General features: G+C 39.0%; 1 protein-coding gene across 12 annotated transcripts; it reads left to right on the top strand.

Annotated features, from left to right (window-relative positions):
* The first annotated feature begins 363 nt into the window (after positions 1-363).
* On the top strand, positions 364-24,454 carry unc-104 (kinesin family member unc-104). 12 transcript variants are annotated; one of them, XM_089084144.1, is made up of 29 exons: positions 366-849; positions 12,157-12,349; positions 12,481-12,563; positions 12,641-12,719; positions 12,912-13,257; positions 13,335-13,590; positions 13,833-13,990; positions 14,091-14,230; positions 14,654-14,692; positions 15,441-15,578; positions 15,700-16,146; positions 16,219-16,424; positions 16,508-16,625; positions 16,907-17,058; positions 17,410-17,588; positions 18,149-18,286; positions 19,296-19,433; positions 19,537-19,655; positions 19,731-20,106; positions 20,181-20,271; positions 20,351-20,466; positions 20,544-21,087; positions 21,160-21,349; positions 21,787-22,034; positions 22,097-22,399; positions 22,882-23,169; positions 23,256-23,392; positions 23,467-23,568; positions 23,710-24,454. In XM_089084144.1, the coding sequence occupies exons 2-29, from the start codon at positions 12,250-12,252 to the stop codon at positions 23,810-23,812; spliced, it is 5,334 nt and encodes a 1,777-aa protein (XP_088940270.1). In that variant the 5' UTR covers positions 366-849; positions 12,157-12,249; the 3' UTR covers positions 23,813-24,454. The 12 variants fall into 12 exon arrangements, with proteins under 12 accessions (XP_088940263.1, XP_088940270.1, XP_088940267.1 ...); XM_089084141.1 differs by having other exon boundaries at positions 367-849; positions 16,886-17,058; positions 20,547-21,087; XM_089084139.1 differs by having other exon boundaries at positions 367-849; positions 16,886-17,058.
* The last annotated feature ends 1,990 nt before the right edge of the window (positions 24,455-26,444 follow it).

Here is a 26,444-nt window from a genome sequence, read left to right as displayed (position 1 = left end):
TTTAAAATAGAATTATCAACTTAATTTTCTCTGTATTCGATCTATATTCAAAATCTGTCGATAAGAAAATTTAAAGTATTCAAAAATCGCGAGGAATTTACTTATTCAACAGAAAACGACGAAAACATATATCAGAGTAAACAGAAAGTGTTCAATTTTTTTTTCTATTATACAGAATTACAAAAAAATGTTCATGTGTAATTAAATTACCGTATCTATACAAGATTGATTAAGTAGACGACAACGCGCATGAAAGACAAAGATAATACGCAAGAGATAAGGCGGAGACACATCGTCTGGATATCGCTTCCAGCGGATTACCTCAATCACGAGGACGGAAAACAAGGTTATGTCCGAGAGTCGCCAGGTATGATTCATCCGGGTTTCCAGAAAGCGTAGCAGCGTCTGTCTGCGTGTGCGCGGGAGTCCGACCACGATCGTGATCTTTATTTCTCTCGCCACAAAGAGCGAGCGGACTCGGCGAGGAGCGCGCAGGTCCCTGCGCCTCGAGTTGAAGGTGGGCGCACGAACAACGTCGTCGACGGGGGCCCGTTTCGCAGCAACGTTCGCCGCGCGACGTGTCGAGGCGAGAGAAGGCCAGGGTCCCCGAAGTTCGCCGTTCGCCTGTTCGTTCGTTCGCTCGCTCGCTCGCTCGCTCACTCCGCGCGCGCGAGAGAGAAAGATCACGACGATCGATCGTCGGACCGCCGCGTCGGGGAAGTCGGGCGTCGCGACGCACGGCGTGCACACGCTCTCGCGCCCGTCGTTTCCGTGGAACGTGTCGGCGGAGCCAGAAGCCAGTATGGCCGTAGGACCTCAGCTGTTTTCACGTCACTGCCTACGCATCTGGTGAGTCACATCGAGACACCGGAGTTTCTTTTTGTTTTCGTTTCTCGCTCGCGCGTACCACTCGCGCTAGTTCTCACCACCCCCTTCCATCCTCCATTTTTCTCTTTCTCTCTTCCTGTCGTTGCTCGTCACGCGCGAAAACATGCGAGCGTGCGTGCGTACATACGTGCGTATGTGCGTGCGTGCGTGCGTGCGAACGATTGCGATCACGCGTCTTCACGAGCATGCGAGCGGCCCCGTAAAGCGATATCGCAACGTCGCGTACCGCGATGGACGATCATTTATTTAAACGGCCGACCGTCGTCGTTATCGACGGCGAGAGAGGCGAGTGCATGGCGAGTGCGTTTTATCGAAGAAACGAAGCGCTTTTCCGAGTCGCTTCGTTTACTCGACATTCCGGAAGCGAATATTCCGACATTCGATCAGGAATGAGCCTTGAGACAGATAGCGAAAGCGAATCGCTTCGTTTTTTTCGTTTTTAATTTTGAAACGACACAATGCGCACAATTCGCATTTCCGATTTTCGAGGGGATTTCTGTGCTCGCAGATTAAAATTCTCCCATTACACGATACGTGAAATCGGAGAATTTTCAAATCGAAACAAATGCGCTTCGCAATCGATACGAAATTGTTGCAAGGCGAAATCGCGAGATTCGTAATTAATTCGCAAGTATCTCGCGTCGCATTTAATTAAAATTGTATAATTAAAAGATGTATGTCCGTCGGTAGCCATCGCTTGATGATTTCGCGGCGAAAAATGCAAGAAGCTGATCGACCAGTCTGAATTTCTCGAATAGCTCTCTCTCTCTCTCTCTCTCTCTCTCTCTCGAATATTCACGCTGCATCAGAGAAATATAATGGTTTCAGATGCGTTAACTAAGAAATATATAAATATATTTCTAGACGAAAAATTAACGCGCGATATATCTACATTCATATTCATTTACTCTTTTTATGCTTCATTTTCTTTTTTTTAATCTTTCGCGATATTGAAACGTATTCTTCGATAGAGACATGAAGTTCGTGATTAAAATGGAATGAATAGGAAAGAGAAGAATTAAAACCGAGAAAGAATACACTTTTATCAGATAGCACGAGGAGGAAAATGAAATGGTTTGTGAAAAAATGAAAAAAAAAAAAAAACGATACTCTCGTTATTACATAAGATTACTCATCAGTTTTATTCTTTCGTCATGTCTGTTGTTCGATTAATTACCCTTTTGTAATTCGAAAACATTGCACATGTTTTCATCATTAATCTCAATAGATAGATAAAACTTTCTATATATCAAAACAGTAATATTAAAAAAATATATTTAGTATGTTGATTATATCAAGAAACATGTAACTAATATCAAATTTTATTCTCATCTTTTAGATATGTAAAGAGAGAGAGAGAGAGAGAGAGAGAGAGAGAGATGGTCTTGGAATAAAAATTCGGATCGATTCGATCCTCTCCTTTATTTTTTATTACATTTTCGATAACTTCTAACTTAAATTATCAGTTTGATGAATATTAATATTTCGTGCAAGCGAAATTAATCAAAAAATCCACTAATCTTAAATTCAATTAAATTTTAATTGTTTTTACAAACATTAGAAAATATCAGATTTCACGCGTACTCGAATTACAATTTGTAATTTCAATTTCAAATATAATCGTTCGCTCTAATTGCGAGTATATCTTGTAATGTCTCTCTCTTTTTTTTTTTTTACTCGTTAAACGTGGAAAGTACATTCATCTTCCACTTGACCCATGAATCATAAACCAAACGAGGCTTTAACATCTCTATCAAGATAGAGAATCGATTCCGAATGGAATTTGTTGGAAAATCTCGATGACATCAATTCACGATCAATCTATCCCGTCATCCCCATTGTGCCTCGACCCACCCGTCACAGGTCGTCACAGAGAGCGAATACTACCCCGGATTGACTGAAGCGAAATGGTATAGGTATAATTCACTCGAGTTCACTCGTGGAGTCAAGGGGTGGGTACATGAAGGGAATTGAAGGGTTCGAAGGTTACGACAGATCGCGTCGTCATAAATGAAGTGCGAGGGCTAGGGTAGGTCAGTAATGATCAACGTTTCGAGTACCGTGACTTCTAATTGGTTACGTTGGATGACGTAATTACTGACTTTGCACCTACTGACGATGGGATTGCTCGTTGACCCACCCTCCAAACAATGCGCGCTCGATTTTCCTAAATGAGACACTAATTTGTTTATTAATTTCCTCAATTAAGTCTACGCATTGAGGAAAAGTCGAATCCCGAGAATATCAATGATTAAAATAATAAACATTCCCCCTCCCTTCTCCTCCGTCAGCGTACATGTATCATTGAAATGAGAACTTGCGGTATTATTTTGTCGTTTAGAAACAAAGAAATGGAAATATCTTATGTGATATCTCATGACACCATGGTTTCTTCAACAGATTATTTATTAAATTCGAGGGTAATTTTGTCTTGATAATGATAACAGAGTAGAAATATAAACGGTCTTTGAACTGTACGATTCTTTAAATGTGAATAAATAATAAAGACGTTCTCGACATATTTCAAATTGACTTTTAACAAGACGTTGAAAAATATTTTTTTTCTGCGGTTGGAAATATAAAAGTCACGAAAATAGATGACGCTCGATTACATATTTAGAAGACAAAATCGCTTCGAGAATTGTACAAAACCGTTACTAAAACCAACTGTTCCAGTTTTCGAACATTCTGTCAGAGAATATTGGTTATTCGATTAACTCGCTTAAACAAGTTGCTCCCTTCGAGAATCATTATACTATTGTGTACATGTACACTCTATGTGGAAATGCGTACACGCGGGGTCATTAATACTTTAACAGGATTTATGCACCTTTATCAAGATAGTGTGCATGCATTTCACATATACGCTCGACAAACGCCTAAAGTTACATGTAGAATTAACAATCCGAATATATATGTATGTATGTTTGATGTATGTATGTATATATATATATATATATGTATATATATATATATATATATATATATATATATATAAAATATGATATTTTTATTTTGATCAATGTGGATTAACATCAATCTCTGGTTTAATTTGATTTCTTTTTTTCTTTCTTCAGTTCTAAGAATTAAGAAAAGATAAAGAATAAATTAAAATTAATTTCTACACATTCGCAAAACATGGACATTGAATGGTTATTGAATTAAAATTTCATTTTGTAAAATCGTGCGCGTATTTCAAGAAAAAGTTATTATTTTATTTAATAAATAAATTTTAAAAATATAAAAAATTAAATCTTGCGCAAAAAAAACTTTTGGATATAGAGATAAATAACCGTTTATCGTGTTTTCAACGAATTGTATAACGAAGAAGTAGATACGGGGATGTCCGATTAATTTCTTTTCAAGGAAAAATCCGAATTGATCAAGGGATTCGCGGGAACGAAGAAATTAAGTGGGCGGCAGTTGACTCATTCGTAGATATGTATAATATCGCCATTCTCATTCAATAGCCTAGTTTACGATGTCGCAGACGCGCTAACAAGAAGACGTTGACTCGCCTCGTTAAATCTTGTATAACCCGAAATTTCGTTCTCGGAAATATCTTGAGGCATACGCCGGCGACGCCGCGACGCCGAGCGTCACGCGCGCGGAGGACACGGTACATGTTAAAGTAATTCGCCCCCCCGAGAGGGCGGGAAAGAGGAGGAGAGGGATATAGAGGATATGACGGAGGCGTCGGTGCCGCCGCGCGCGAAAAGGGATGATTTTTGTATGGTTAATCGACGTCGACGTCGAAGGAAGTGGGCATCGGGACGCGCATCGGGGGCCCTCCGGATAAACGTGTACGTGTGTGGATATTGCGTGTGTGTATGTGTGTATGTGTATGCGGCATGGTGCGCGCGCGGTACCGTCGGCGATGTCGTCGTGGATATCTTTACTTATTGATTGCTCCATGGAAATTGGCCGGCGCCGCCTGCGTCGCATCGGTCGATCGTCGAGGGTTGCAGGCTGACGTCACCCGGTTCGCCTCCGCGGGCTATTGATTTTCTCCCCCGCCACACGCGACGCGCGATTGGTCCATAAACCGAGAAAGCGGCCAGACACGGCCCTGGACCACCGTGGTGTTGTCGATCGACGCGCGCACCCCGCCACCCCTAGGCGCACGCGCCGTATACTTTACGTACGTATATTTACAAGTGTGTACGTGTGCCCGAAGGGTACACGTGCGCATGTGAATGCGCGTACGTGCCACGTTGATTTCAATTCAACTACCCTCTTGGTCACTTCTGGTGTCCAACATCGGTGTCACAATACCATCCAGTGGCTTCCTGATAGGAAGAACCAGGTGAAGAAGGCGCGTTCCGGAGGCGCGCGACTCGCGCGTTCACTCTTGCTCGTATTCACCCTCGCTCATCTGTCCAACAGCCGATTAACCCTCGTGGCCCTCGCGGCCGCGTCTCCTTCGCCAGCCTCGACCGGATTGTGCACATCGATGATACCATATGTCGCTAACTTCCATGCCCCCGCGCGCGCGCATACCCATACACATACACATACACAGACGACCTCCAAAGAATTCCTTCATTTCACGAAATGAGATCTCTCGCGAGAATACCGCGAGGTGACTTGCGCGAGGACATGATTGAAATTCATGGACAAAGTGATATCGAAGGCCCTACATACCTTCCAAGTTTCATGTAACTTCGGCGAGATCGCATTCTAATTTCACGTTACTTCTCGCTCTCCTTCCGCGCAATATGAATCGATCATTCTCGAATTTCGTCGCTTCATCGCAGGTTGTCGATGAAGAACTTCTGATCGAGAAAGTTCTTGTCGATTGTCAGTCTCGCGTTCGTCTCAATTTTTCTGATTGATCTTCGGAAATTCGTTCCGGAGAGTTCTCTGTCGTATTTTATGAGAACCACTGTCGCAAATGAGGATTATGATCTAGTAATGAACCGGGACTTTAATCTCGAAAGAGAGAAGCTTGAGCTTTAATTAGGGTTGCTGGTGTAATTGATCCCCTCAGGACGGTCATAATTATAAAAAAAATATATCCGACGGGAGTATTTTTCTCGTCGTATGAAGTTTATATGATGTATACATGATATATATACACGATGTATATACTTTTGTACGCAGCCTCATCTCCCCCTCATCAGAGGGGTGAAGGATCGTCTCTCCACCCTTTTATCTTCAACAAATGACGCGTCAATGCGAAGGTCATTTAAAGATTTTCCTCTGGATGTAACATTCACGGCATTATGATTTTTCAGACTTCGTTTCGTTCGGACGGTCGCGCGTATTATTCTATCTTTATTATTAGATTTGTTTTTTATTCCTGCACTGAACTGCACTAAAACTTTTTATCTCACTTTTGTCAATTTCAAATATATATATATGATATATATATATATATATATATGTGTGTATATATATATATATATTATATATATTATATATATATATATATTATATATATTATATATATATATATATATATATATATTATATGTATATTATAACAATAACTTTTTGTCACTATATATATATATATATAAAATACATGTAGCTTCGAAGTAACATTGGCAAATCTGATGAACGAATATCTAGATGTGATGCATTTGATCAGAGAAAATTAATTTCAAGTGGGAAAACGACATCGATAACCCTTTTATATAACGAATATACCAATTCAGCTACGAAAAGCAAATCAATTCATTACATGCCAAAAGAAGATAGAACACGCTTACAACGCGTGAGAGTCCAAACAAACTTACCCTCGGAGATCTCTGTGACACAAAACATTTTGGACGATAATCGTTTAGAACGATTTCCACCGAAATTTCCATGTCCAATCTTCGAGATCCAATCTCTAATTGCCGAGATCAACCGAGATAAGTCTCGATAATTAATCTTCAAGTCCTACGGTCGTACTATTACACGACTCCATACGCGATAATCAAATCAATCACTGTCCAACTTTTTCATAAAGCCCTGTATTTAGAACGCTTTGATACATCCACGCTTAGTCTCTCCGTTTCTAAAGGTGTATACAATGTACACGCGCTATTTGTTAAAAGTTGGAAGATAAATAAAATAAAACCGATATCTCTCGGTAGCGCGGACGTGTATTCAAACGTATTCGTATAACAATGCGGAAAATTTGTTTTGCATTGTGCAATATGAAGCCAGACGACAGGCGCGATGCAGATATATGTTTAAAGAGCGTGAATCGAAGGTGTCTGAAATATTATTGTCATCTTTCTTCGAGCTTTCGGACCGTTGGAAACAATTTACACGAATTACATGCACGGGCGGAGATATTTGCGGAATGCTTCGAAGCACATACTGACGTAACTTGTCAATTCCGCTCTCTGTCGAAATTGGTTCATCAATATTAATTAAGGAACCTTAAGCACACAGCTGGAATTATAATGAAAATTTCTTATTGACAGTGCTTTTAAAAATAGTAAAATCAATCTTCATAATCTTCTTTTTTTATTCTAAATAGATTTATTTAATTACTTCAGAAATTATTTAAAAATTAGACTATTTCGTCTTTTGTTGCTCTTTTTAGCTCATATGTGACGTCTGTCGGGTCACAGGAAAATTTAAACGAATGTTCATGCGTTAAAGATTTCTCAATTATACCAAATAAAAATATATTTTATATCGATTTTATTTCATATAAACGATATCATATTGTGATTTTGTTTTCAGATATTAATAAAGACAGTCTGAATTATCACTACTTGATTGATTTGTGTGAAATCGCGCATTTTGAGTGCTAAATGTGTCATTGTTGTTAACAAAAATATATCTTCGTCGTTTCTTTTCCGTTTTGCATGACGTCCGCTCGATTGTTTAACCGATAGAGTTTTTAATAGATACATATATCTATTAAATTGTACTTTGTTAATTTATTAGTGTTGCAATTTGTCATTCATGCAATCATTATTTTAGTACAGTTCAGAATACGTGGTCTGCTCCTCTTTTTGCCATTAAAGAGTTAACGGCGTAAATGCATTCATAGGGGGCTCTTTTCTTCTATCGTGTCTAAAAATTCGTTAAACTTGTTTGCGTCAGTCCTCCGTAATGCCGTTATCAAAATTTACTCGCGCAGCGTATCGTCCTAACTATAAAATAGGCTGAGAGTTTAAATGGCTCTTCATTATTATGTACAGGTAGCTTACACGACGAGCGCGATAATCTCTCTGAGATATCTCCTATTCATTGGCGTAAACTAGATAAACGTGCACCTGTGGGGTATTAAGCCCACCCCTCACGCCCCGTGTACATAAGCACACCCGCTTCTACGAAAGAATAGGCCATTTCGCCGTAAATAAATAAAGGCTGAAAATGGGAAACGTTCCCGGTGAAGCAATGAATACCAATCATACGTCAAGATTGACAAACTTTAAATTTCTTTTAGACCCACGCTGTAATTAGCTTTTACCGGTTTTTCGCCGGAATCGGCTTACTTTGTGGAAGGTATTTGCCCGCCTACGCAGTTCTTGTTTCGTGCCTCGAGCTATTCAGCGAGGAAATCGTGAGTTCGCGCGTGGCAGAACAAATATTACAACCCTTACAGAAGCCGCCTACGAGGCGCTCGCGCGCGTACCGTAGCACTTACCCCTCTACCTCTCTCCGTGGTTAAAATGTAGCACGGTAACCTGAGGCATGGGGTGCGACTGTAGAGACGTTTTAATGTAATGGAATATATAAGATATTTTTGTTCGCGAATATTAAACACAGGTGGAAAAAAGGATATTACAGAGAATGAAAATGTTCCGTTGGATTACGCAAATCCGACGAAAATGTATAAAGAGATGACGACGTAATCCGCGCACTACTTACCCTTTGTTCGCCGCATTATTTTCAGAAGATCTTGAAGGTCTCCAATGATTAATTGGGGGAAATGCGAATTGACAGCGTTTTTAAGGGGTTAAAAAATTAAATTATGCTATTTGCTAAATACTTTACAATTTCGAAATTACATAATCACGTACGGTACAAAGAAATAAGAGAGGTGCAGAATATTTATTCATATTAACTCAAAATACGAAGAATAATATAAAACGTTGCAATTCCTAGTAATTTATTTCATAATCAAGACGTCAATATCGGAAAAAAAAAAATGTCGCCGCGCTTGGAACGACGCAGATGCGTATCAATTATTTCTACCGATTAATTAATTAGAAATTTCAAGCTGCTGTCGATTGTCGCGAGGAAGAGGCGCTTCCCTTGGAAGATATATCGATACTCGCGTCGGTTCGATATCGAGGGGATAGAAAAGTAGCAGTACCCTACTAAACTTAAGCATCCCTACTCGCCGCGCGACTTCGTGTCCCCGACGACGACAATAACGGCGGCGGACGAAAGCAGCACGCAGGCGCCCGCGGTGTACATCGTCAGCGCTCGCCACGACTCGGGGGTGGTGTTGCAATGGGTGGCGAAGCCGAACCGTCCGCTTGGCAGGCAGACAGCAGGCAGTGCAGAGTGGCTCTCGTAACTCGTATGCGTGCGCGCAGATGTACACGCGCTAATAATGTCCGTTTACGTGGCTGCCGAGATTCTCGCGGGTCGCGGATCGTCCAGCGGATGGCTGACGTAGTGACGTAGATACTGGAGAACGTCGAGAACGTCGAGAACGAAACATCATCGCGGAGTGCCGTCGCCGAGTCGCCCTCTTTCGCGAGAGTCCGCTGTTCGCGCGTCGCTTTTCCTCTTCTTTTCAAAGAGTGAAGGATCTCGGCCGCGACCGAGACAGTCCCCGGGTCTCCCCTTGGCACCCCCTGCTCTCCGTGCTCTCTTTCCATTCGCCGAGAAGAGGTAAGCCCTTCCGTACGACATCGTATCCTCCGAGCGTGGAGACGATCGATCGTAAAAATCCACATATACACACACCGTGCCCGCCGTTCCCCGCCTCACGCCCCTTCCGGACCTTCCTCCGGCGAACTCACTCGGACGCCGTCGTATCGATCACGCCGCTGCCGCGATATGGTGTTTTGCACGTCAATTACGAGGATACGGCCTCGTTGTGCGAAAGGGACGTTTCTTCCGGAAACGCGACGCGATGCTGATCGTCCCTCGTTCGATCCCCTCTGAGGCTGATTTCGTGTCCTCGAACTCTCACACACCCGCGGTTTCGGGTGACCTTCGGCATGTTTTACTGAACACCCTCGAGAAATGGCAGACGCTGTCAGACTGGAATCTCGAAGTTCTTTCAGTCTATTTCGACATTTTTAATTATATTAACTGAGAAAAATATATCTCGCAATAATTTAATAGATAGTACATCACAGTATTTAATCGATTATTCGCTTAGTATTTTACGTGATATATATGTATACGCTTTTTCCTGTCTTCGGTGACTAAATCGAATTCGCTTCGGAAAGAAAGACTCCCCTGTCTCATTATTCTTTCTAGATTCTTTTTCCGTTATCTCATTACTTATTGCTTATAAATAATTTCTTCGACATTCCCATTTAAGTCGAGATTAAAAATGCATAAGCTCCCGAATAGCAATGAATACTTATTGAAGAGCAAATATAATACTCTTCTTTGTTAAACGAAACGGTGTACAAAGGGGATAAGTTTAATTAAGAAGTTTCCCCTTGAATCGCTTACTGCATATTGAGAGATTTCTCCATCCTATTAGCGTTGATCAGGCTCGATTATGTGTTTATGCGAATTTTCGCGTAAGATATCGCAATTCTTGATGAAGCTCGTTTACACATGCAAATTGCACATATCTGTATTTTCAGATTCAATTGTTTGGAATTTTTATGTGTTTCTGGCACATTACATTTAACTCTTATCCGCCGATTTGTTAAAACAATACGCTTAAAAGAATAAAATACTTTTTCGCAATTTGATGCAATATTATTTTAAAAACGAAATAATCTTTTTTGCCTTTTGATGTAATAATTAATTTGCACATAAAAATATCACGTACATTAATACTAATATACTCGTGTATATAATATATTAATACATCATATTTATTCCAATTATACTTGTTTACGCGCATAATTTTCTGATAGTAATACATAAATTTATCTCACACGCATTTCTCGCATCAGCGTATAATGACGTCAATATACGTTCGTAATATATGACATCCGTCATTTATATTAACAATATTGATTCATGAATATTTATAGACAATTACATTTTTCTCGCATGAAAAATGATTTTCTGACGCACGAAGGATTGATTCTTCGTACGTAAAATAATATTTTTCCTGCTTTCGATAAAAATCAACATCGCGAGGTTTGATAGGAAAAGATAATCGAACACCTTAGTAAGTTATTTAGATCATTTCCTTTATTTTTTATCGATAAATTTATCCATTCGCCGATCAGTTGAAGTAAGATGATTTCATTTCTCACAAAAAGCTATGACTCTCGGTTTTTCCACAAATATAGATCGGTCGCGGTACTAATTAATCATTCTCCAATAACCCGCGTATTTCTAGACGGATCAATGGCCCGCACTATTTTTCGACGACGCTTGTAAACGTATAATTATTATCACGTTTAACCGGCCGATTCTTGATGACAGAATCGATCAAACAATTCCATTCAATCGTGGACAGAAAAAATTTGTTGTGTCATGATATGCACATTTTATATAAATTTGAATTTTTACAAAGCATAATCTAAATTAATCACAATTTAAATTCAATAAAGACGTGGAATATATGAATTTTATATGATCGTTCTCTGAGAATGAAGTTGACGTAAAATGATCCATCTGGTTTCAGTAGTTCATGTCAACGATTGACGATCCCTTCGTGAAAAATATTCTACAGACGAATATGAGCGATTAACCAAACACCAATTTAACTTAATTACCGATTAATTTATCAAGCAATATCTGTACAATTAATTAATACGAATAAAATAATTGACAATTAATAAAGATAATTAATTAACTTTTTATCGTTGCACGCATGAAAAGAAGAATTAAATTGGTTGAATGAAAAATTATTTAATTAGAAGTTCTGCGGTAAGCGACTTTGTTGATTGAATTAATTGCCAATTAAGTTAATCAGAGTTTGCTCAAAGTTATTCTACATCGTGTAAATTGCGCGCTACGTTTTTGCTCTTTTCTTATTCACCATCGTGGAAAAGTGTTATCGGAACGGTATATTAATAACTGAGATATATTCCTGGACAAATATGAAGATTACAGAGCGTTTCCGTGGCGGTTTCTTTACCGTCGCAATAAAAGCGACGCTAAACGTAAAGCTAATTAATTCGATAGCGGCACAATAACCGGAATGCTATTTCGTTGCAGAGAGAGACGAACGAGAGAGGAAATTGTTGCCAGCACCGTCGTCGACTTGATCCAACGTTGAGTTGAAAAAAGGAGACTAAAAACACAGGGAAAATGTCGTCGGTTAAAGTGGCAGTGAGGGTACGGCCCTTTAACTATCGCGAGGTCAGTCGTCAGGCACAATGTATCATAGAAATGTCGGGGAGTACCACTTGTGAGTACCACTTCTTATTCTCCACTTAAATTCGAAACTTCAATTTAGTGCGCGATGCACGCAGATACGAGTAGAGCTTGTAATAATTTATTGATTCGTTTTACTACCTCCTACCTTTATATCCATTATAGCCATAGTGAATCCGAAAGCTACACCAGGAAGCAAAGATGCTGTTAAAAGCTTCAATTATGACTATTCCTACTTTTCTATGGACGTAAGTGTATCCTTTCAATGCAAAAGTTATTAACACGATACCGTTATATTCAGCTTCGTTTCTTCTCCGTATTACAGCCAAACGATGAGAACTACTCGTCTCAGCTCATGGTTTACAAAGATATTGGTGAAGAAATGTTGGAACATGCTTTTGAAGGTAGGTGTAAGAAAGTAACTGGGAAGAAAGATATAAATAACACAATTTTAAGAAAGATCATAAATAATGATTGATAATTGATAACTTTAGTTCTTAAACAAATCATATTACTTCTCAAAATAAAATTTAATTGATCTGAATTAGTCTCATTACAGACTGCCATATAACTTTTTATTCTTTTTCGTGATGTAGGCTATAATGTTTGCATTTTCGCATACGGTCAAACCGGTGCCGGTAAATCTTACACCATGATGGGTAAGCAGGAAGAAGGGCAGGAGGGGATAATACCACAGATTTGTAAGGATCTGTTTAGGAAAATCAGCTATACGTCTAATGAACGATTGAAGTATTCGGTAGAAGTGAGTTATATGGAAATCTATTGCGAGAGAGTGCGCGATTTGTTGAATCCGAAAAATAGGGGAAATCTTCGAGTAAGGGAGCATCCTCTCTACGGACCTTACGTGGAAGATCTTTCCAAATTGGCCGTATTGTCGTACGAAGATATTCATGACCTCATAGATGAAGGTAACAAGGCCAGGTAAGTTTACGTTCGGTAATCGTCTGCAAAAAACAAAAAGTACTGTGCCACGTAATATGTATTATTGGAAATTCTAGGACTGTCGCGGCAACCAATATGAACGAAACCTCTAGCAGATCACATGCGGTTTTCACAATATTCTTTACACAACAGCAACAGGACAATGCCACTGGTTTGATGACGGAAAAAGTTAGCAAAATCTCGCTGGTCGATTTGGCTGGATCTGAGAGAGCCGATTCGACAGGTGCGAAAGGGACACGGTTAAAGGAAGGAGCCAACATTAACAAGAGTTTGACAACTCTTGGAAAAGTTATTAGTGCCCTAGCCGAAATTGTAAGTATATCTGTTTGTTTATATCTGTTTGTTGAAGTGTTAAATTTATTTGGTACTCATTATCGCTATTCTATTTGTTTGCTATTTTATTATGGATTGTCAGGCGGTAAGTTGGAATTAATGCTAAAACTTAGAAATTAATTACAGCATATTGTATATTTAATTAGTATAATTAATTTGATTATAATTGATTATAATGTTTAAATAAATAATATAATAATTTTGCAAAATCTTTTCCATAGGCGACGAAGAAGAAGAAGAAAGCCGATTTTATACCATATAGAGACTCCGTGTTAACATGGCTGTTGCGAGAAAATTTGGGCGGAAATTCGAAAACCGCTATGATTGCGGCAGTTAGTCCTGCTGATATCAATTATGACGAGACGCTTTCAACTTTACGGTAAGATTTATTATCTGTTATATTTTTTTTTAATTATAAGTTAATTATGTAATAAACATTTAATTAGTTAAATCTAAATAATTTTTATTTTTATTTATAGATACGCGGATAGAGCGAAACAAATTGTTTGCAAAGCTGTGGTCAACGAGGACGCGAATGCCAGACTCATCAGAGAACTCAAAGAAGAGATACAGAAGCTACGGGAGCTTCTCAAGCAAGAGGGCATCGATGTACAAGAAGGTAAATTAAACAGCTTCAATTCTAAAAGAATTATTAAAAATTGTTATATAAATTATATTGAAGAAGTTTGTATTATGGAAAACATATACACGGACGAGGACAGACAGAATATAATGCTAGATAATAAATATAATTAATTCTTAAATTTAAAAAATGCCCAATAAGTCGACGGAAGATTATAGAATATTTAAATATTGTCATCAGAATTATCCTAATTTCAATTTATCTATTACTCGTTAATTAATATAATAGTAATAATCATGTAGATTATAATAGAAATTATTCAGGAATCACAGCGCACGTCATAAACGTGTCATAAACGTGAATTCTTGGCTGCTATAAATTAATTGTAATTGCACAGCGCGCGACAGGCAATCCATTCACATAGTATTCTTCTCTTTGTTTCCCTTACGCTCGACGTAGGGCCAGATGGCAAAGTTACATACGAAAAGAAAGAACCTAGTAAGTAAAAAACGCTAACAATCCATTGCAAGCAAAGAATACAGCCAAGACAGGCATCATACATCTCTTACGCCTTTTTCGTAGAATTTTATTGTTTTTTTTTTTTTTTTTATTTTGTTTATGCGCTTATTTCACCGCTAAGCGCATAATACTTTGTCAATGGTATATATGTCAATCTCTTTAATTTTTGTACGTTTGCTTCGCGAGTTGCCTTTTCATCATTTACTGTATGTATTTGTCCTGTTAATGCCTATCGATTGTGCGCTCCCTTCTTTTCTCATGTTTGGTACAATTAGCAACTTTCTTGACAATTCCCAAAATTCAAGTAAATTCAAGTAAATCGAAGATTAATTAATGCTTCCCTTTGCAAAAACAAATATATATTTAAAGAGTAAATGCGTTTGTGAAAGAGAGAAACTACATAATGAGGATGCCAAGTTAGTTAAATTTATAATTAAAAGTGCATATAAATATCAAACAGCGATTTTATAGACTACGCTTGTACGCATCAGATCATGCCGATGCTCTGTAAAAAGTATCAGTCTATTATTTATACTTCTACATTTTTAGAATGAATATGTAGCAAGAAACGATACAAATTCTACAGCTTCTGGAATATTTCTCTTCATCTATGCCACCGCTTTAATTATGGCTTTTGATGTTTATACGACTCACGATACCGACTTTGACGCCGGCTTTTAAACATCGCGATCGCATTTTCTTGACACTTAACGATTCTCTTTTGCAGGGGACGAAATTATCAGAACGAACAAGCGAAACGAAGAGGACACGAAGGAGACTCGACCGAGGATTTCTTCTCATACCACATCTACTATTGCCGAGGAGGCGGTTGAACAATTACAGGCATCTGAGAAATTAATCGCAGGTACGTAGCTGCAAATAGAATTATTCGAATCTTTTGTTATTTTTTTCTTCTATCGTTAAGATACACGGCACAGACATTGTACAAGTATCCTCATAACATCGTTGTTCTATTTCGATTTTAGAATTAAACGAAACATGGGAAGAGAAGTTGAAGCGAACCGAGTCGATTCGACTGCAACGCGAGGCAGTATTTGCAGAAATGGGTGTTGCTGTGAAAGAGGATGGTGTTACAGTGGGTGTCTTCTCTCCCAAGAAGACACCGCACTTGGTGAATCTGAACGAGGATCCTCTCATGTCGGAGTGTCTGATTTATTATATCAAGGATGGATTCACACGCATCGGTAGCGCCGAAGCACATGTGCCCCAGGACATCCAGTTGTGTGGTCCGCACATATTGAAAGAACACTGCGTTTTCGAGAACCACGAAGGAATTATAACTCTCATACCGAAGAAAGGAGCCTTGATTTATGTCAATGGTCGCGAAGTAACCGAACCACTTATCCTGACAACCGGTTCGCGTGTCATTCTGGGAAAGAGTCACGTTTTCCGATTTAATCATCCAGATCAAGGTACGCAATATTCGAACGATTTACTTGTTAACGAATTACAAATATTTATGAATATTCGTATGTTTAATATAGTACGCGAACGAATAGCAAACGGATCTCCGACAGAAACCCCTGGCAATAATGAACCGTTAGCGGATTGGGACTTCGCACAGGTAGAGTTATTAGAGAAACAAGGTATCGATCTCAAGGCTGAAATGGAAAAGAGATTACTCGTACTGGAGGAACAATTCCGCAAAGAAAAGGAGGAAGCTGATCAGCTATTTGAAGAACAGCGAAAGGTGCGTATAATACGAGTGCACACATCATTTCTCTTCAATTCGTCATTTAATGCATTGTGATGATCGATCGCTTCTATGAATAGAGCTACGAAGCGCGGATAGACGCACTGCAGAGGCAGGTGGAGGAACAAAGTATGACAATGTCTATGTACAGTAGCTACACACCGGAAGACTTCAATAACATTGAGGAAGATATTTTCGGTGAGTGTGGAAAACAAGTTGCTTTCAAGTCCAAATATTTTTTTGGTGTGGCTATGCCCGATCGACTGGGCTCCTATCTCATTTTTCACTTTATCATTCTTACGAATATTTTTTTACACTATCGAAGATTTACTGCATGCTACGAAGCCTAATTATCTCGTCGATAGGACATAGCACATTTAAAATACACTTAATCGGTATTACGTCATCAAACGCTTGGCTTCTCTGACTGTTTTGCCTGGTAATGGCTTGCATTTCAGTCAACCCATTGTTTGACGCAGAGAGCAACTGGACCGAGAGAGAGTTTCAACTGGCCGCTTGGGCCTTCCGCAAGTGGAAGTATCATCAATTCACGAGTTTACGGGACGATCTTTGGGGCAACGCGATATTCCTTAAAGAGGCTAATGCTATATCCGTTGAACTAAAAAAGAAGGTACAGTCGCGGAATGTACAACGGAAAGTTTCGGCACGGCTTTCTTTCACTTGCGTTTACTTCTGCACTATATTTCCGTGTACTTTCGAATTTCAGATACGAATTCTAAACTTTTTTCATATGAATAATAATTATGAATTCGTATGATTTGCGTATGATGCGCGATATATATTTTGTGCAATAATAGCTTTTATGATAATTTCAATGAGCATATGCAAAATTAATCTTTGCAAAATTAATATCGCACAGCTTACGATATCTATTAAACATATTTAAAAACATACCAAGGATAAAAGTATTCGCTTTTCTATCGTATAACGGATTTTATTACTTTAAACTTCTCTCTCCTAGGTTCAATTCCAATTTACCTTACTCACGGACACCCTTTACTCGCCCTTACCTCCCGATCTTTTACCCGTTACGGATGAAGAAGAGGAAGACGAAAGACCGTTTCCACGTACGATCGTTGCCGTCGAAGTGCAAGATACGAAAAATGGTGCTACGCATTACTGGACATTGGACAAGCTAAGGTTTGTTTCGCATCCATTTCATATTTTGCTATATTGTGCTTATTTGCTGTATTTAATTAACAGAGCATTCGTGCTGATATACATAAAACATATTCTACTTCTAAAAAAAAATTCCTTCCTAATTGATCATTTATTTAAAAAATTGACAATATTCTGTTAAATAATTTCCTAAATTATATTTGCATTACGAATCATCGTCAAATTTGTGCATCCAGCATGTCCTACGATTATACTTCAATTCCTCATCACTCTAACTAAAAACGAGATCTCTTTATGCAACGTTCGACAATTTCTTTTCCGTTTCGTTACTGACGCACGAATGCATCTTTTGCGTGCTCGATGAAAACTACGAAGATTATTGATCCGTCTTATTTTTACGAAAATATTCATATCGCTGAACGAGCAAAAATTCCTTTGCGCGCGCTGTGCATCGCAAATTGAATAATTGAGTTTTGATCCTTTCGCTTTTCGGACGAGTATGAAAGTGTCGTGGCTTACTAGTAAAATTCGGTTCACATTCGGATATAAAGATACGCGAAGTAATACATGTTGACTTGTAGACAGCGCTTGGAGCTGATGCGACACGTGTACAACGAGGACTCGAGCCCCAGCACTCCGGAGGCCAAAGAGGATATTTTCCAATGCCTCACAGTCTACTCTAATCCGAAGTTCTCGCTCGCAAATCTTTTGCCTTCGAGGTTGGTGCTCGAACGCGCGAGGCTCTCTCTCTCTCTCTCTCTCTCTCTCTTCTCTTATCGCCATGTAATACGCTTTTACACCCTCGGCCTCGAGGAATCCCATGTCACTGGCGCAAAAATCATTTTACTGCCGTGCGTTTTGTCGTTGTTTTACTCTTATCTGTCTTGAGAGGCTTCCTCGGCATGGCAATGCCGTGCCCGTCCGTCGGCGCGGATACAAGCGGAACGAGCTTTGCACTTTGATTTTCACGAAATTTATCGGCAAATCTGCATGGTTTCTTTTTCTAACTGGTAGCGCAAACAAAACGCGATGCGAATTGAAAATGTTGATTACCGAGCTCCCCTCGCCAGAATTTATGCCAACGTTTACGCAGCACCGCTTCTGCTGCTGTGAACATCTCTATGCTGTCTGAATGTGAGAAAAAGCGTCTCGTCGCATTCTGTGCACGTCTGTCTCAACACTGACACATCTTCTAATTATCTCCTCCGCCGAGCTCGTGTCCTCACTATCTCGCTTTCCAACTTTGTCATGCACATGTATCCGATTCGTACAACTCGGTCAAGAAAGTCGCGAAGAAAAAAAGAAATCATTAATCCCATAAAGGGAATACTCAAAATTCTATTTTACAACAAAGACATATGTATTTCAATATTTCAATAATTTTTATTAATTATTAATTTTTATTAATATATTTTTATTAATTATACCACACTGCATCTAATTATTAAGCAATATTGGCTTTTATTGAAAAAAAAAATAAACTTTTGATAGAAAAAAAACTCGCCATTGTGCAAGTATTATAAATAAGTTGGTATAATAATGATAAAGTATGCATACGAAAAGATCATAGAGATTGAATATCAAAGATCCGAAGAAACATGATTGAAGAAATTTTTGACAAATTAAACACATCTTTCGACACAATTTAACACACGAGTTATGATCGCATTCACACAACTTTTTGCTGTATAGAAATCGTAATGAATAATAGTTTCATTCGTTTTCCAGGCAAAGGCTGGAGTTGATGCGCGAGATGTATCATAATGAAGCTGAGCTCTCACCCACGTCTCCAGATTTCAATATCGAATCCATCACAGGAGGTGATCCGTTTTATGACCGTTTTCCGTGGTTCCGTATGGTCGGCAGGTAAATGAACATAATTAAAATGATATGACTTTTGTGATATCTTCCCTTCTTTTCCCTTTCAATCATTATAATCTGTGCTGATCTGATTTTAAATGATTTTCAGAGCTTTCGTATATCTGAGCAATCTCATGTATCCGGTGCCGCTGATTCACAAAGTAGCTATCGTCAACGAAAAGGGCGATGTTAAGGGTTACCTGCGAGTCGCAGTACAGGCCGTAGTTGGTGTGTAATCCGTAGCCATGCTTTTATGCTTCCCCACCTGTTTATACAGATGTATTTAATGAACCCTTGTTCTAGAAGAGGAAAACAGCGAATACTCAAGCGGCGTCAGACAATCAGCACGAATCTCCTTCGAGGACGACTTGTTTGGTGGACATAAACATAACAAGCGCAGCTCGCTCCTGGCTCAGACTTTAGAGAAGAACCGACAGATCATGTTGCATGAAGAGCGTATAGTCGAAGGGCACAATGAAATCAACCAGAAGGACATGAAAGACGAAGACGATATAGGAGATGCTGATAGCGGCAGAGGTGATAGTTCGGTTTCGAGTGACATGAAGGAAGAGGAATTGCCGGATCACTTGCAACCCGGTGCAGAATTCACTTTCAGGGTAACGGTCCTACAAGCTATGGGTATTTCCACGGAGTACGCTGACATTTTCTGTCAGTTCAAGTAAGTAAGCGTGTCCATTTGTTGCGGATTATCCTAACTCCATTGAGTGATCCGCAACGTAATTATTTTTGCAGCTTCCTACATCGACACGACGAAGCTTTCTCAACAGAACCAGTAAAGAATACGGGCAAAGGTAATCCACCCGGATTTTATCACGTACAGAACGTAAGTTGAAAACGATTCTATTCTGTTTCGTATAAAAATTTTATATATATAAATTAATGATATATTTTTATTGATACAGATTACAGTCACGGTTACCAAATCCTTCCTGGAATATCTGAAAACTCAACCTATCGTTTTCGAAGTATTCGGTCATTATCAGCAGCATCCATTACACAAGGATGCGAAACTAGAATAGTGAGTATTAATTGTAACCATTATTTCCATTAGGTTCTATTTAAGAATATTTCATAAACACTTTCGCATTCACATAGCAGCGTACGACAGCCACCGAAGAGAATGCTTCCGCCATCCATACCGATCAGTCAACCAGTTCGTTCGCCGAAATTTGGGAGTGTCTTGCCATCTCCTAGCACATCGCATGTGCACGCCAAGTACGATGTATTAGTATGGTTCGAGATCTGCGAATTGGCACCAAACGGCGAATATGTGCCGTCGGTAGTGGACCATAGCGACGATTTACCCTGTCGTGGATTGTTCCTGCTTCATCAAGGCATACAGCGACGTATACGAATCACCATTGTGCACGAACCGGCGTCCGAATTAAGGTGGAAAGACGTGCGCGAGCTTGTAGTCGGCCGCATTCGAAACACTCCGGAACCCGAGGAGGAGGATAACGACTCGTCCGTGCTTTCACTGGGTCTATTTCCCGGCGAGTATCTCGAAGTTCCCGGTGACGACCGTACTATGTTCAGATTCGAAGCAGCCTGGGACAGCTCCCTGCACAACTCAGCTTTGCTCAATCGAGTCACGTCTTACGGAGAGCAAATCTTTATGACTATCTCCGCATATCTCGAGGTATGTATTAGACATTTAATTGTTAACGGACATGTTTCAGAGTCTCTTACTTTCACTCCGTGTCCGTTTTAGCTGGAGAATTGTGGAAGACCTGCGATTATTACGAAAGATCTGAGCATGATCATCTACGGAAGGGACGCGAGAGTTGGACCACGCTCGCTCAAGCATCTATTTAGCGGCAGCTATCGCAACCAGGAAGCGAATCGACTCAGCGGCGTCTACGAACTGGTGCTACGTCGTTCTTCGGAAGCAGGTAGCCCAGGTTTGTTATGTCTAACCATAGTGTAGTCCCGTGTTCTGCTTAACATCACATTAAAATGAAATAAAATCTCACTTTCCTCTCAACACACTTATATTGTTTACCTAGATATATCTAATATATATACTTTAAATATAGATCTTTTTAAAGATTCTTCGAAAACAAGACAATCAATGTCGTTTAAAACAAAGAAAAGTCAATGTTTAAATATAGATTCAGATTACTTATACGCAATATTATAATAATTGGTTGGTTGTTTTGATTCTAAAATTTTGATATAAAAAGACACATATTGTTCTACAATTTTTTAATATTAAGGTATAATATATAGATTTCTTCATATATAGAATTATTACTTTATAAGTAATAGTTTTATATATACATTTACACTTTTCCTTTTTCTTGATACCTATCCTCTTTCCTTCCCGATTTATTTATAGGAGTTCAAAGACGTCAACGTCGCGTCTTGGATACAAGCTCTACATACGTGAGAGGTGAAGAAAACCTGCATGGATGGAGACCACGTGGAGATAGTCTTATATTCGACCATCAGTGGGAGCTCGAGAAATTGACGAGGCTTGAGGAAGTGGAGAGAATGCGGCACACATTGCTGTTGCGAGAGAAGCTCGGCATTGACAAAGTACCATTCTGCAATAAACCACTGCACGATTTCACAAAGAGCGAAAAGGTAAGTCTGTGCGATTTTATTAAATGCTCAATTATATATATAATATTTTGAATCTGGTACAGGATGTATGTAATATGGTGGCAAAGGCTACGAACGAGCCACATGCCAGCCCGGTGAAATTGAAACGTTCGACTAGTAAAGACGTTTATGAACCCTGGGAGATGACCGAAAGGGAACGTGAATTAGCGACCAAGTATATTAAGCTTATTCAAGGAAGAATCCCAAGCAAGGAACCGATATTGCTTTCTGACGTTTCACCTGGGGAAGACACCATAGGCGATCTTTCAGCGTCTATGATGTCTTCGGTCATATCGTCTTCATCTCAAGAGTCAGTATATGCGAGAGCTAACAATTTTTTAGAGCAGGTAACCTTCCCTGCATGCTCCCTCTGAGTGCTCTTGCTAGTAGCGGTTGTCACGCTTCGCTTCGTGTCATTGCGTCTTCTCTAAAAGAGAATGGTGCAATATTTAAAAATTTTAAATGATAATACTCGATTCGTTCGCTAAATATTCTTAATATGCGTGTATAATTTTACTTTAATTTGATGTGCTAAATAAATAATATATGGATGAAGGCTCTAAGTGGAAGCGATTTAAAGAATAAAACGGCACTCGATTTTACTTTCTTCATACTTTTGCTATGTAAAATTGTAGTCGATTCACGCATTCTTCTAGCTTGACACACAGATTATCGCGCTTTCTCAAATCGATTCAGCTTCCGAGACATTTGCTTTCGCATACGCTCGTCTTCAACGTGTGGCACTCGAGACTCGAACGTCTCGACTTGCCAAGACAACCGCCAGCACGATTGACTCGTGGTCGGGGTCATGCTGGAGTGTTACTTGCAGGCTGCTGGTATAGTAGTATGGAGCAGGTCTAAGTCGTGCCTCCTTAGGTTGAGCTCGCCGGAAAGGGCTAGACTGCAAGAACTCCAGGAAAGTATATTAGCAAGTGAATCGGCTAATCAAACCTGCACTGTTGCGCCGCCGCCACTCGGATCGTCATCACCGTCGAAAGAAAATCTGGTGCTGTACGTACCGGAGGTGGAGGAGATACGCATCAGTCCTGTCATTGCACGGAAGGGCTATCTGAATGTTCTCGAACACAAGACCAACGGCTGGAAGAAACGCTGGGTGGTACGTTCATCACCGTTAAATTTATGTTGCCTAACGAGAATCATATGACATATAATTAAATTCACGCTCCCTCTTTATCATTTCAGGCTGTTCGCCGACCATATGTTCTCATTTTCCGAGAGGAAAAGGATCCTGTTGAAAGGGCATTAATTAATTTAGCTACGGCTCAAGTTGAATACTCCGAGGATCAGTTGGCTATGGTGAAAGTTCCAAATACTTTCAGGTAAATTATTCGTGAGTAAGAAAATATTTAGACATATGATTGTACCACAAATACTGAAATGTTTGTCTATGTAGCGTCGTCACTAAACACAGAGGATACTTACTGCAAACCTTAGGCGATAAGGAGGTTTACGACTGGCTGTATGCGATCAATCCCCTCTTAGCTGGTCAAATTAGGCATGTATAATAACATGAATTTAGATCGCTTCGTTTACTTCATTAAGATTAACACAAATATATTATTATATGTATATTGATTATCTGACACACTCAAAATTATGAAGACGATAGATAGATTGCTTATATGCTATGTTATAGGTCAAAGCTCGCCCGCAAAAGTCCGGCTGCACCGAATTTGAGCAATGGTGCGCCGATCGGTTTGACACCGCAACTGGAGCAACAGAGCAATCAGACCAAGTGAGTGGTCGATACTATGGCCGGGATAACGAGTGCAATAGCGAAGGCGTCGGAAAAAATGCTGTGTTGGTCGCACTCGGCCTTAGAGTCCCAAGAGTTCTGTAACTTTCGGTTTCCGCTGGTTTTTGATTGACCGGGCGGTAACAAAACTGTCCCTTGAGACTATCTATAATCGGCGGCATGTAATCGACGTTTTACTTTACACAGCGTCCCCTTAGCACGTTACAAGACAATTAGAGCGGGGAAAAAAGAAGGAAAAATGATAGTGTTCGTCTTTCGAAGAAGTTAAATGCGCGTACAAATGTATTCGATTATACTGGGAAAAAAATTTCGTTTTCGAGTCTCTCCGTACATTTCGAACTCGCATTCGAAATGCTATCCACGTCGATGAGACAAAGTTATGCCCGCGTGCACGCGGATATTTTTATGGAATTCTTATTTCTGTAATATGTATATCGACATCACATGACTATGTATCCTTCACATATGCGATAAGTGAGGAAGAAAAAAAAATACATTATGCCTAATAAACATATTCCTAAGACGATCACTGAAAATCGAGATAAGAAATACACGTTATAGATATATCTGTAGAAGAGAACGTATGCAAGAAAAAGTGAGAAAGAGAGAGAGAGAGAGAGAGAGAGAGAGAGAGAACGAAAGAAAATAGAAAAACATGAAAGAGAGAGAAAAATAAATGAGACAAGAAGATATTAATAATTTCATATGCAACATTTTAACGCTCGCTTAATACGCGAAAGATTATTATGATAAAAAAGAGGAGCGTTAACATTTTATAAGAGAATTCAGGCAAATCGTTAAGATCTGTTTAAAACAGCACTCTATCTAAGCATCTTAGTAACGTGATGATTGTTTAAAAAGGTAGAGACGATTTTTTATAAGGATTACATTCCTATTTCCTATTTGCTAGTCATTTTTTTTTATTCGATCAAGTAGATCAGATTCGTATACCGATACTAATTATCCGATTTCCGTGTGAAAAGACGTATGCGCTATTGTACATTTTTTTCACCGCGTCACGCTGTTATTCTCGGTATAGAGTAATTTTATTCTATTTTAAGGTATTTATAAATCCTTGTTCATATTTTTTTAGTAGGCAGCTATTTTGACTACGAATAAATTTAAAAGCGGAAACAAAAAACAAAAATTCTTAAAAACAGATCGAGTACACAAATAATAATTAAGCATTTGTAACTCTTTGTTTTTAAGAATCTTTATTTAAAACTAGTGTAAAAATTTTGCAACGATAATAACAATTTATTTGAAATTTTGTTATAATTCCAATATGAGATTACGATATATTAGACGATATGATACTTTTCTTTTTTTCGAATCTTTGAAAATGCAATATATGCGTTTGAAATGTTTTAAAGATATTTCTGCATTATAATGCTCTAATACACATCTGCAATGTATAGTGATTATTGAAAAGTATAAATACAATTTATCGAGGCAAAAAAACAAAAGACTATGTGCGAATTTTTGAATCAAAATGAAATTGATATCATCGTTGCAACAATTCTACTAATCTAATATTTCGACAAACGGAGAAAAATATATATTACAAACTTCTTCGAAACACGAATAAATGTGCGTGGTCGGCAAGCAAGCGGCGCGTCGAGACAATGTAAAGAAATTTTCCACTTGTAACCGATCAAGACTCACGTTGATACGAAGCTAGGACGAGCTTGGGGTATTCGCATTTCATATCTCGTAGCATGCGGAATAGAGATAAAATTACGCTAATCTATGGATATAGACGCCACACTCTGACACATCGTGCTTTCATGTCTACTTAGAATTTAAGCAGTGCTCCTCGAAAACGTTTGCCACGAATGCGATACACACATCTTCGAACGTACCACGAGTACACGTTGATGAGCGTAGTCGATGACTATACGTCTCACGAGGAAATTCTTGGTTTTCGAGTCATCGGATTCTTAACGAATGTTCATTCGCAACTTAATTGAATTAAAATTGGAATCATATTAAAGCAAAGAAAATTAAATTTGACACAGAAAAGAACGATCTTTTTCTCGTTCCTCTTCCTTTTAGAAAAATTAAAGACTGGCAAAATTTTTTTCAAGTTCGAAGATTCGAAATCGAGTAGTTTCCTCGGTAGAGCGGTAGACGAATGTGTTGTTCCGAAGCTTTTACTAACTTCTCTTACAAGTGTAACAAGTCTTGAATAGTGCCGGGTGCGGCATTATAAATACATGTGTCTCCATGCACCTCACTTGGTGAACTCTCAACATCTTTGATATTAACTCACGATACACGCGATCGCAATGTCCAAGTTTGAGATGTTAGTCAAAGGCGGACACGCTCTCTCGATATGTATTACAATATGTATTATATAATAGGCATTTCATGACAGTCGACATGTAGTATTGACATTTCTCGCACATAGCAGAAATTTATTTTGGGCTCCATCCCACATCATCGAATACTCAGAACCTGTTACTCAGACAGTAAAATCTGAATGGAGATCCTATAAATCCGCTATTAATTTATCCATTGTATCCTATATTTATTATATATTTTTACTAATATGGATCAATTTAACTTACTATTTACCCTTTTTCTTTTAAAAAAAAATAAATTAATTAAACCAA

The sequence above is a fragment of the Pogonomyrmex barbatus genome, unplaced genomic scaffold (genome assembly GCF_055798465.1).
Source record: "Pogonomyrmex barbatus isolate J1 unplaced genomic scaffold, ASM5579846v1 scaffold8, whole genome shotgun sequence".
Classification (NCBI taxonomy): domain Eukaryota; kingdom Metazoa; phylum Arthropoda; class Insecta; order Hymenoptera; family Formicidae; genus Pogonomyrmex; species Pogonomyrmex barbatus.
Note: the sequence above shows the minus strand (reverse complement) of the source record. Positions and strands in the feature narration are given on the sequence as shown.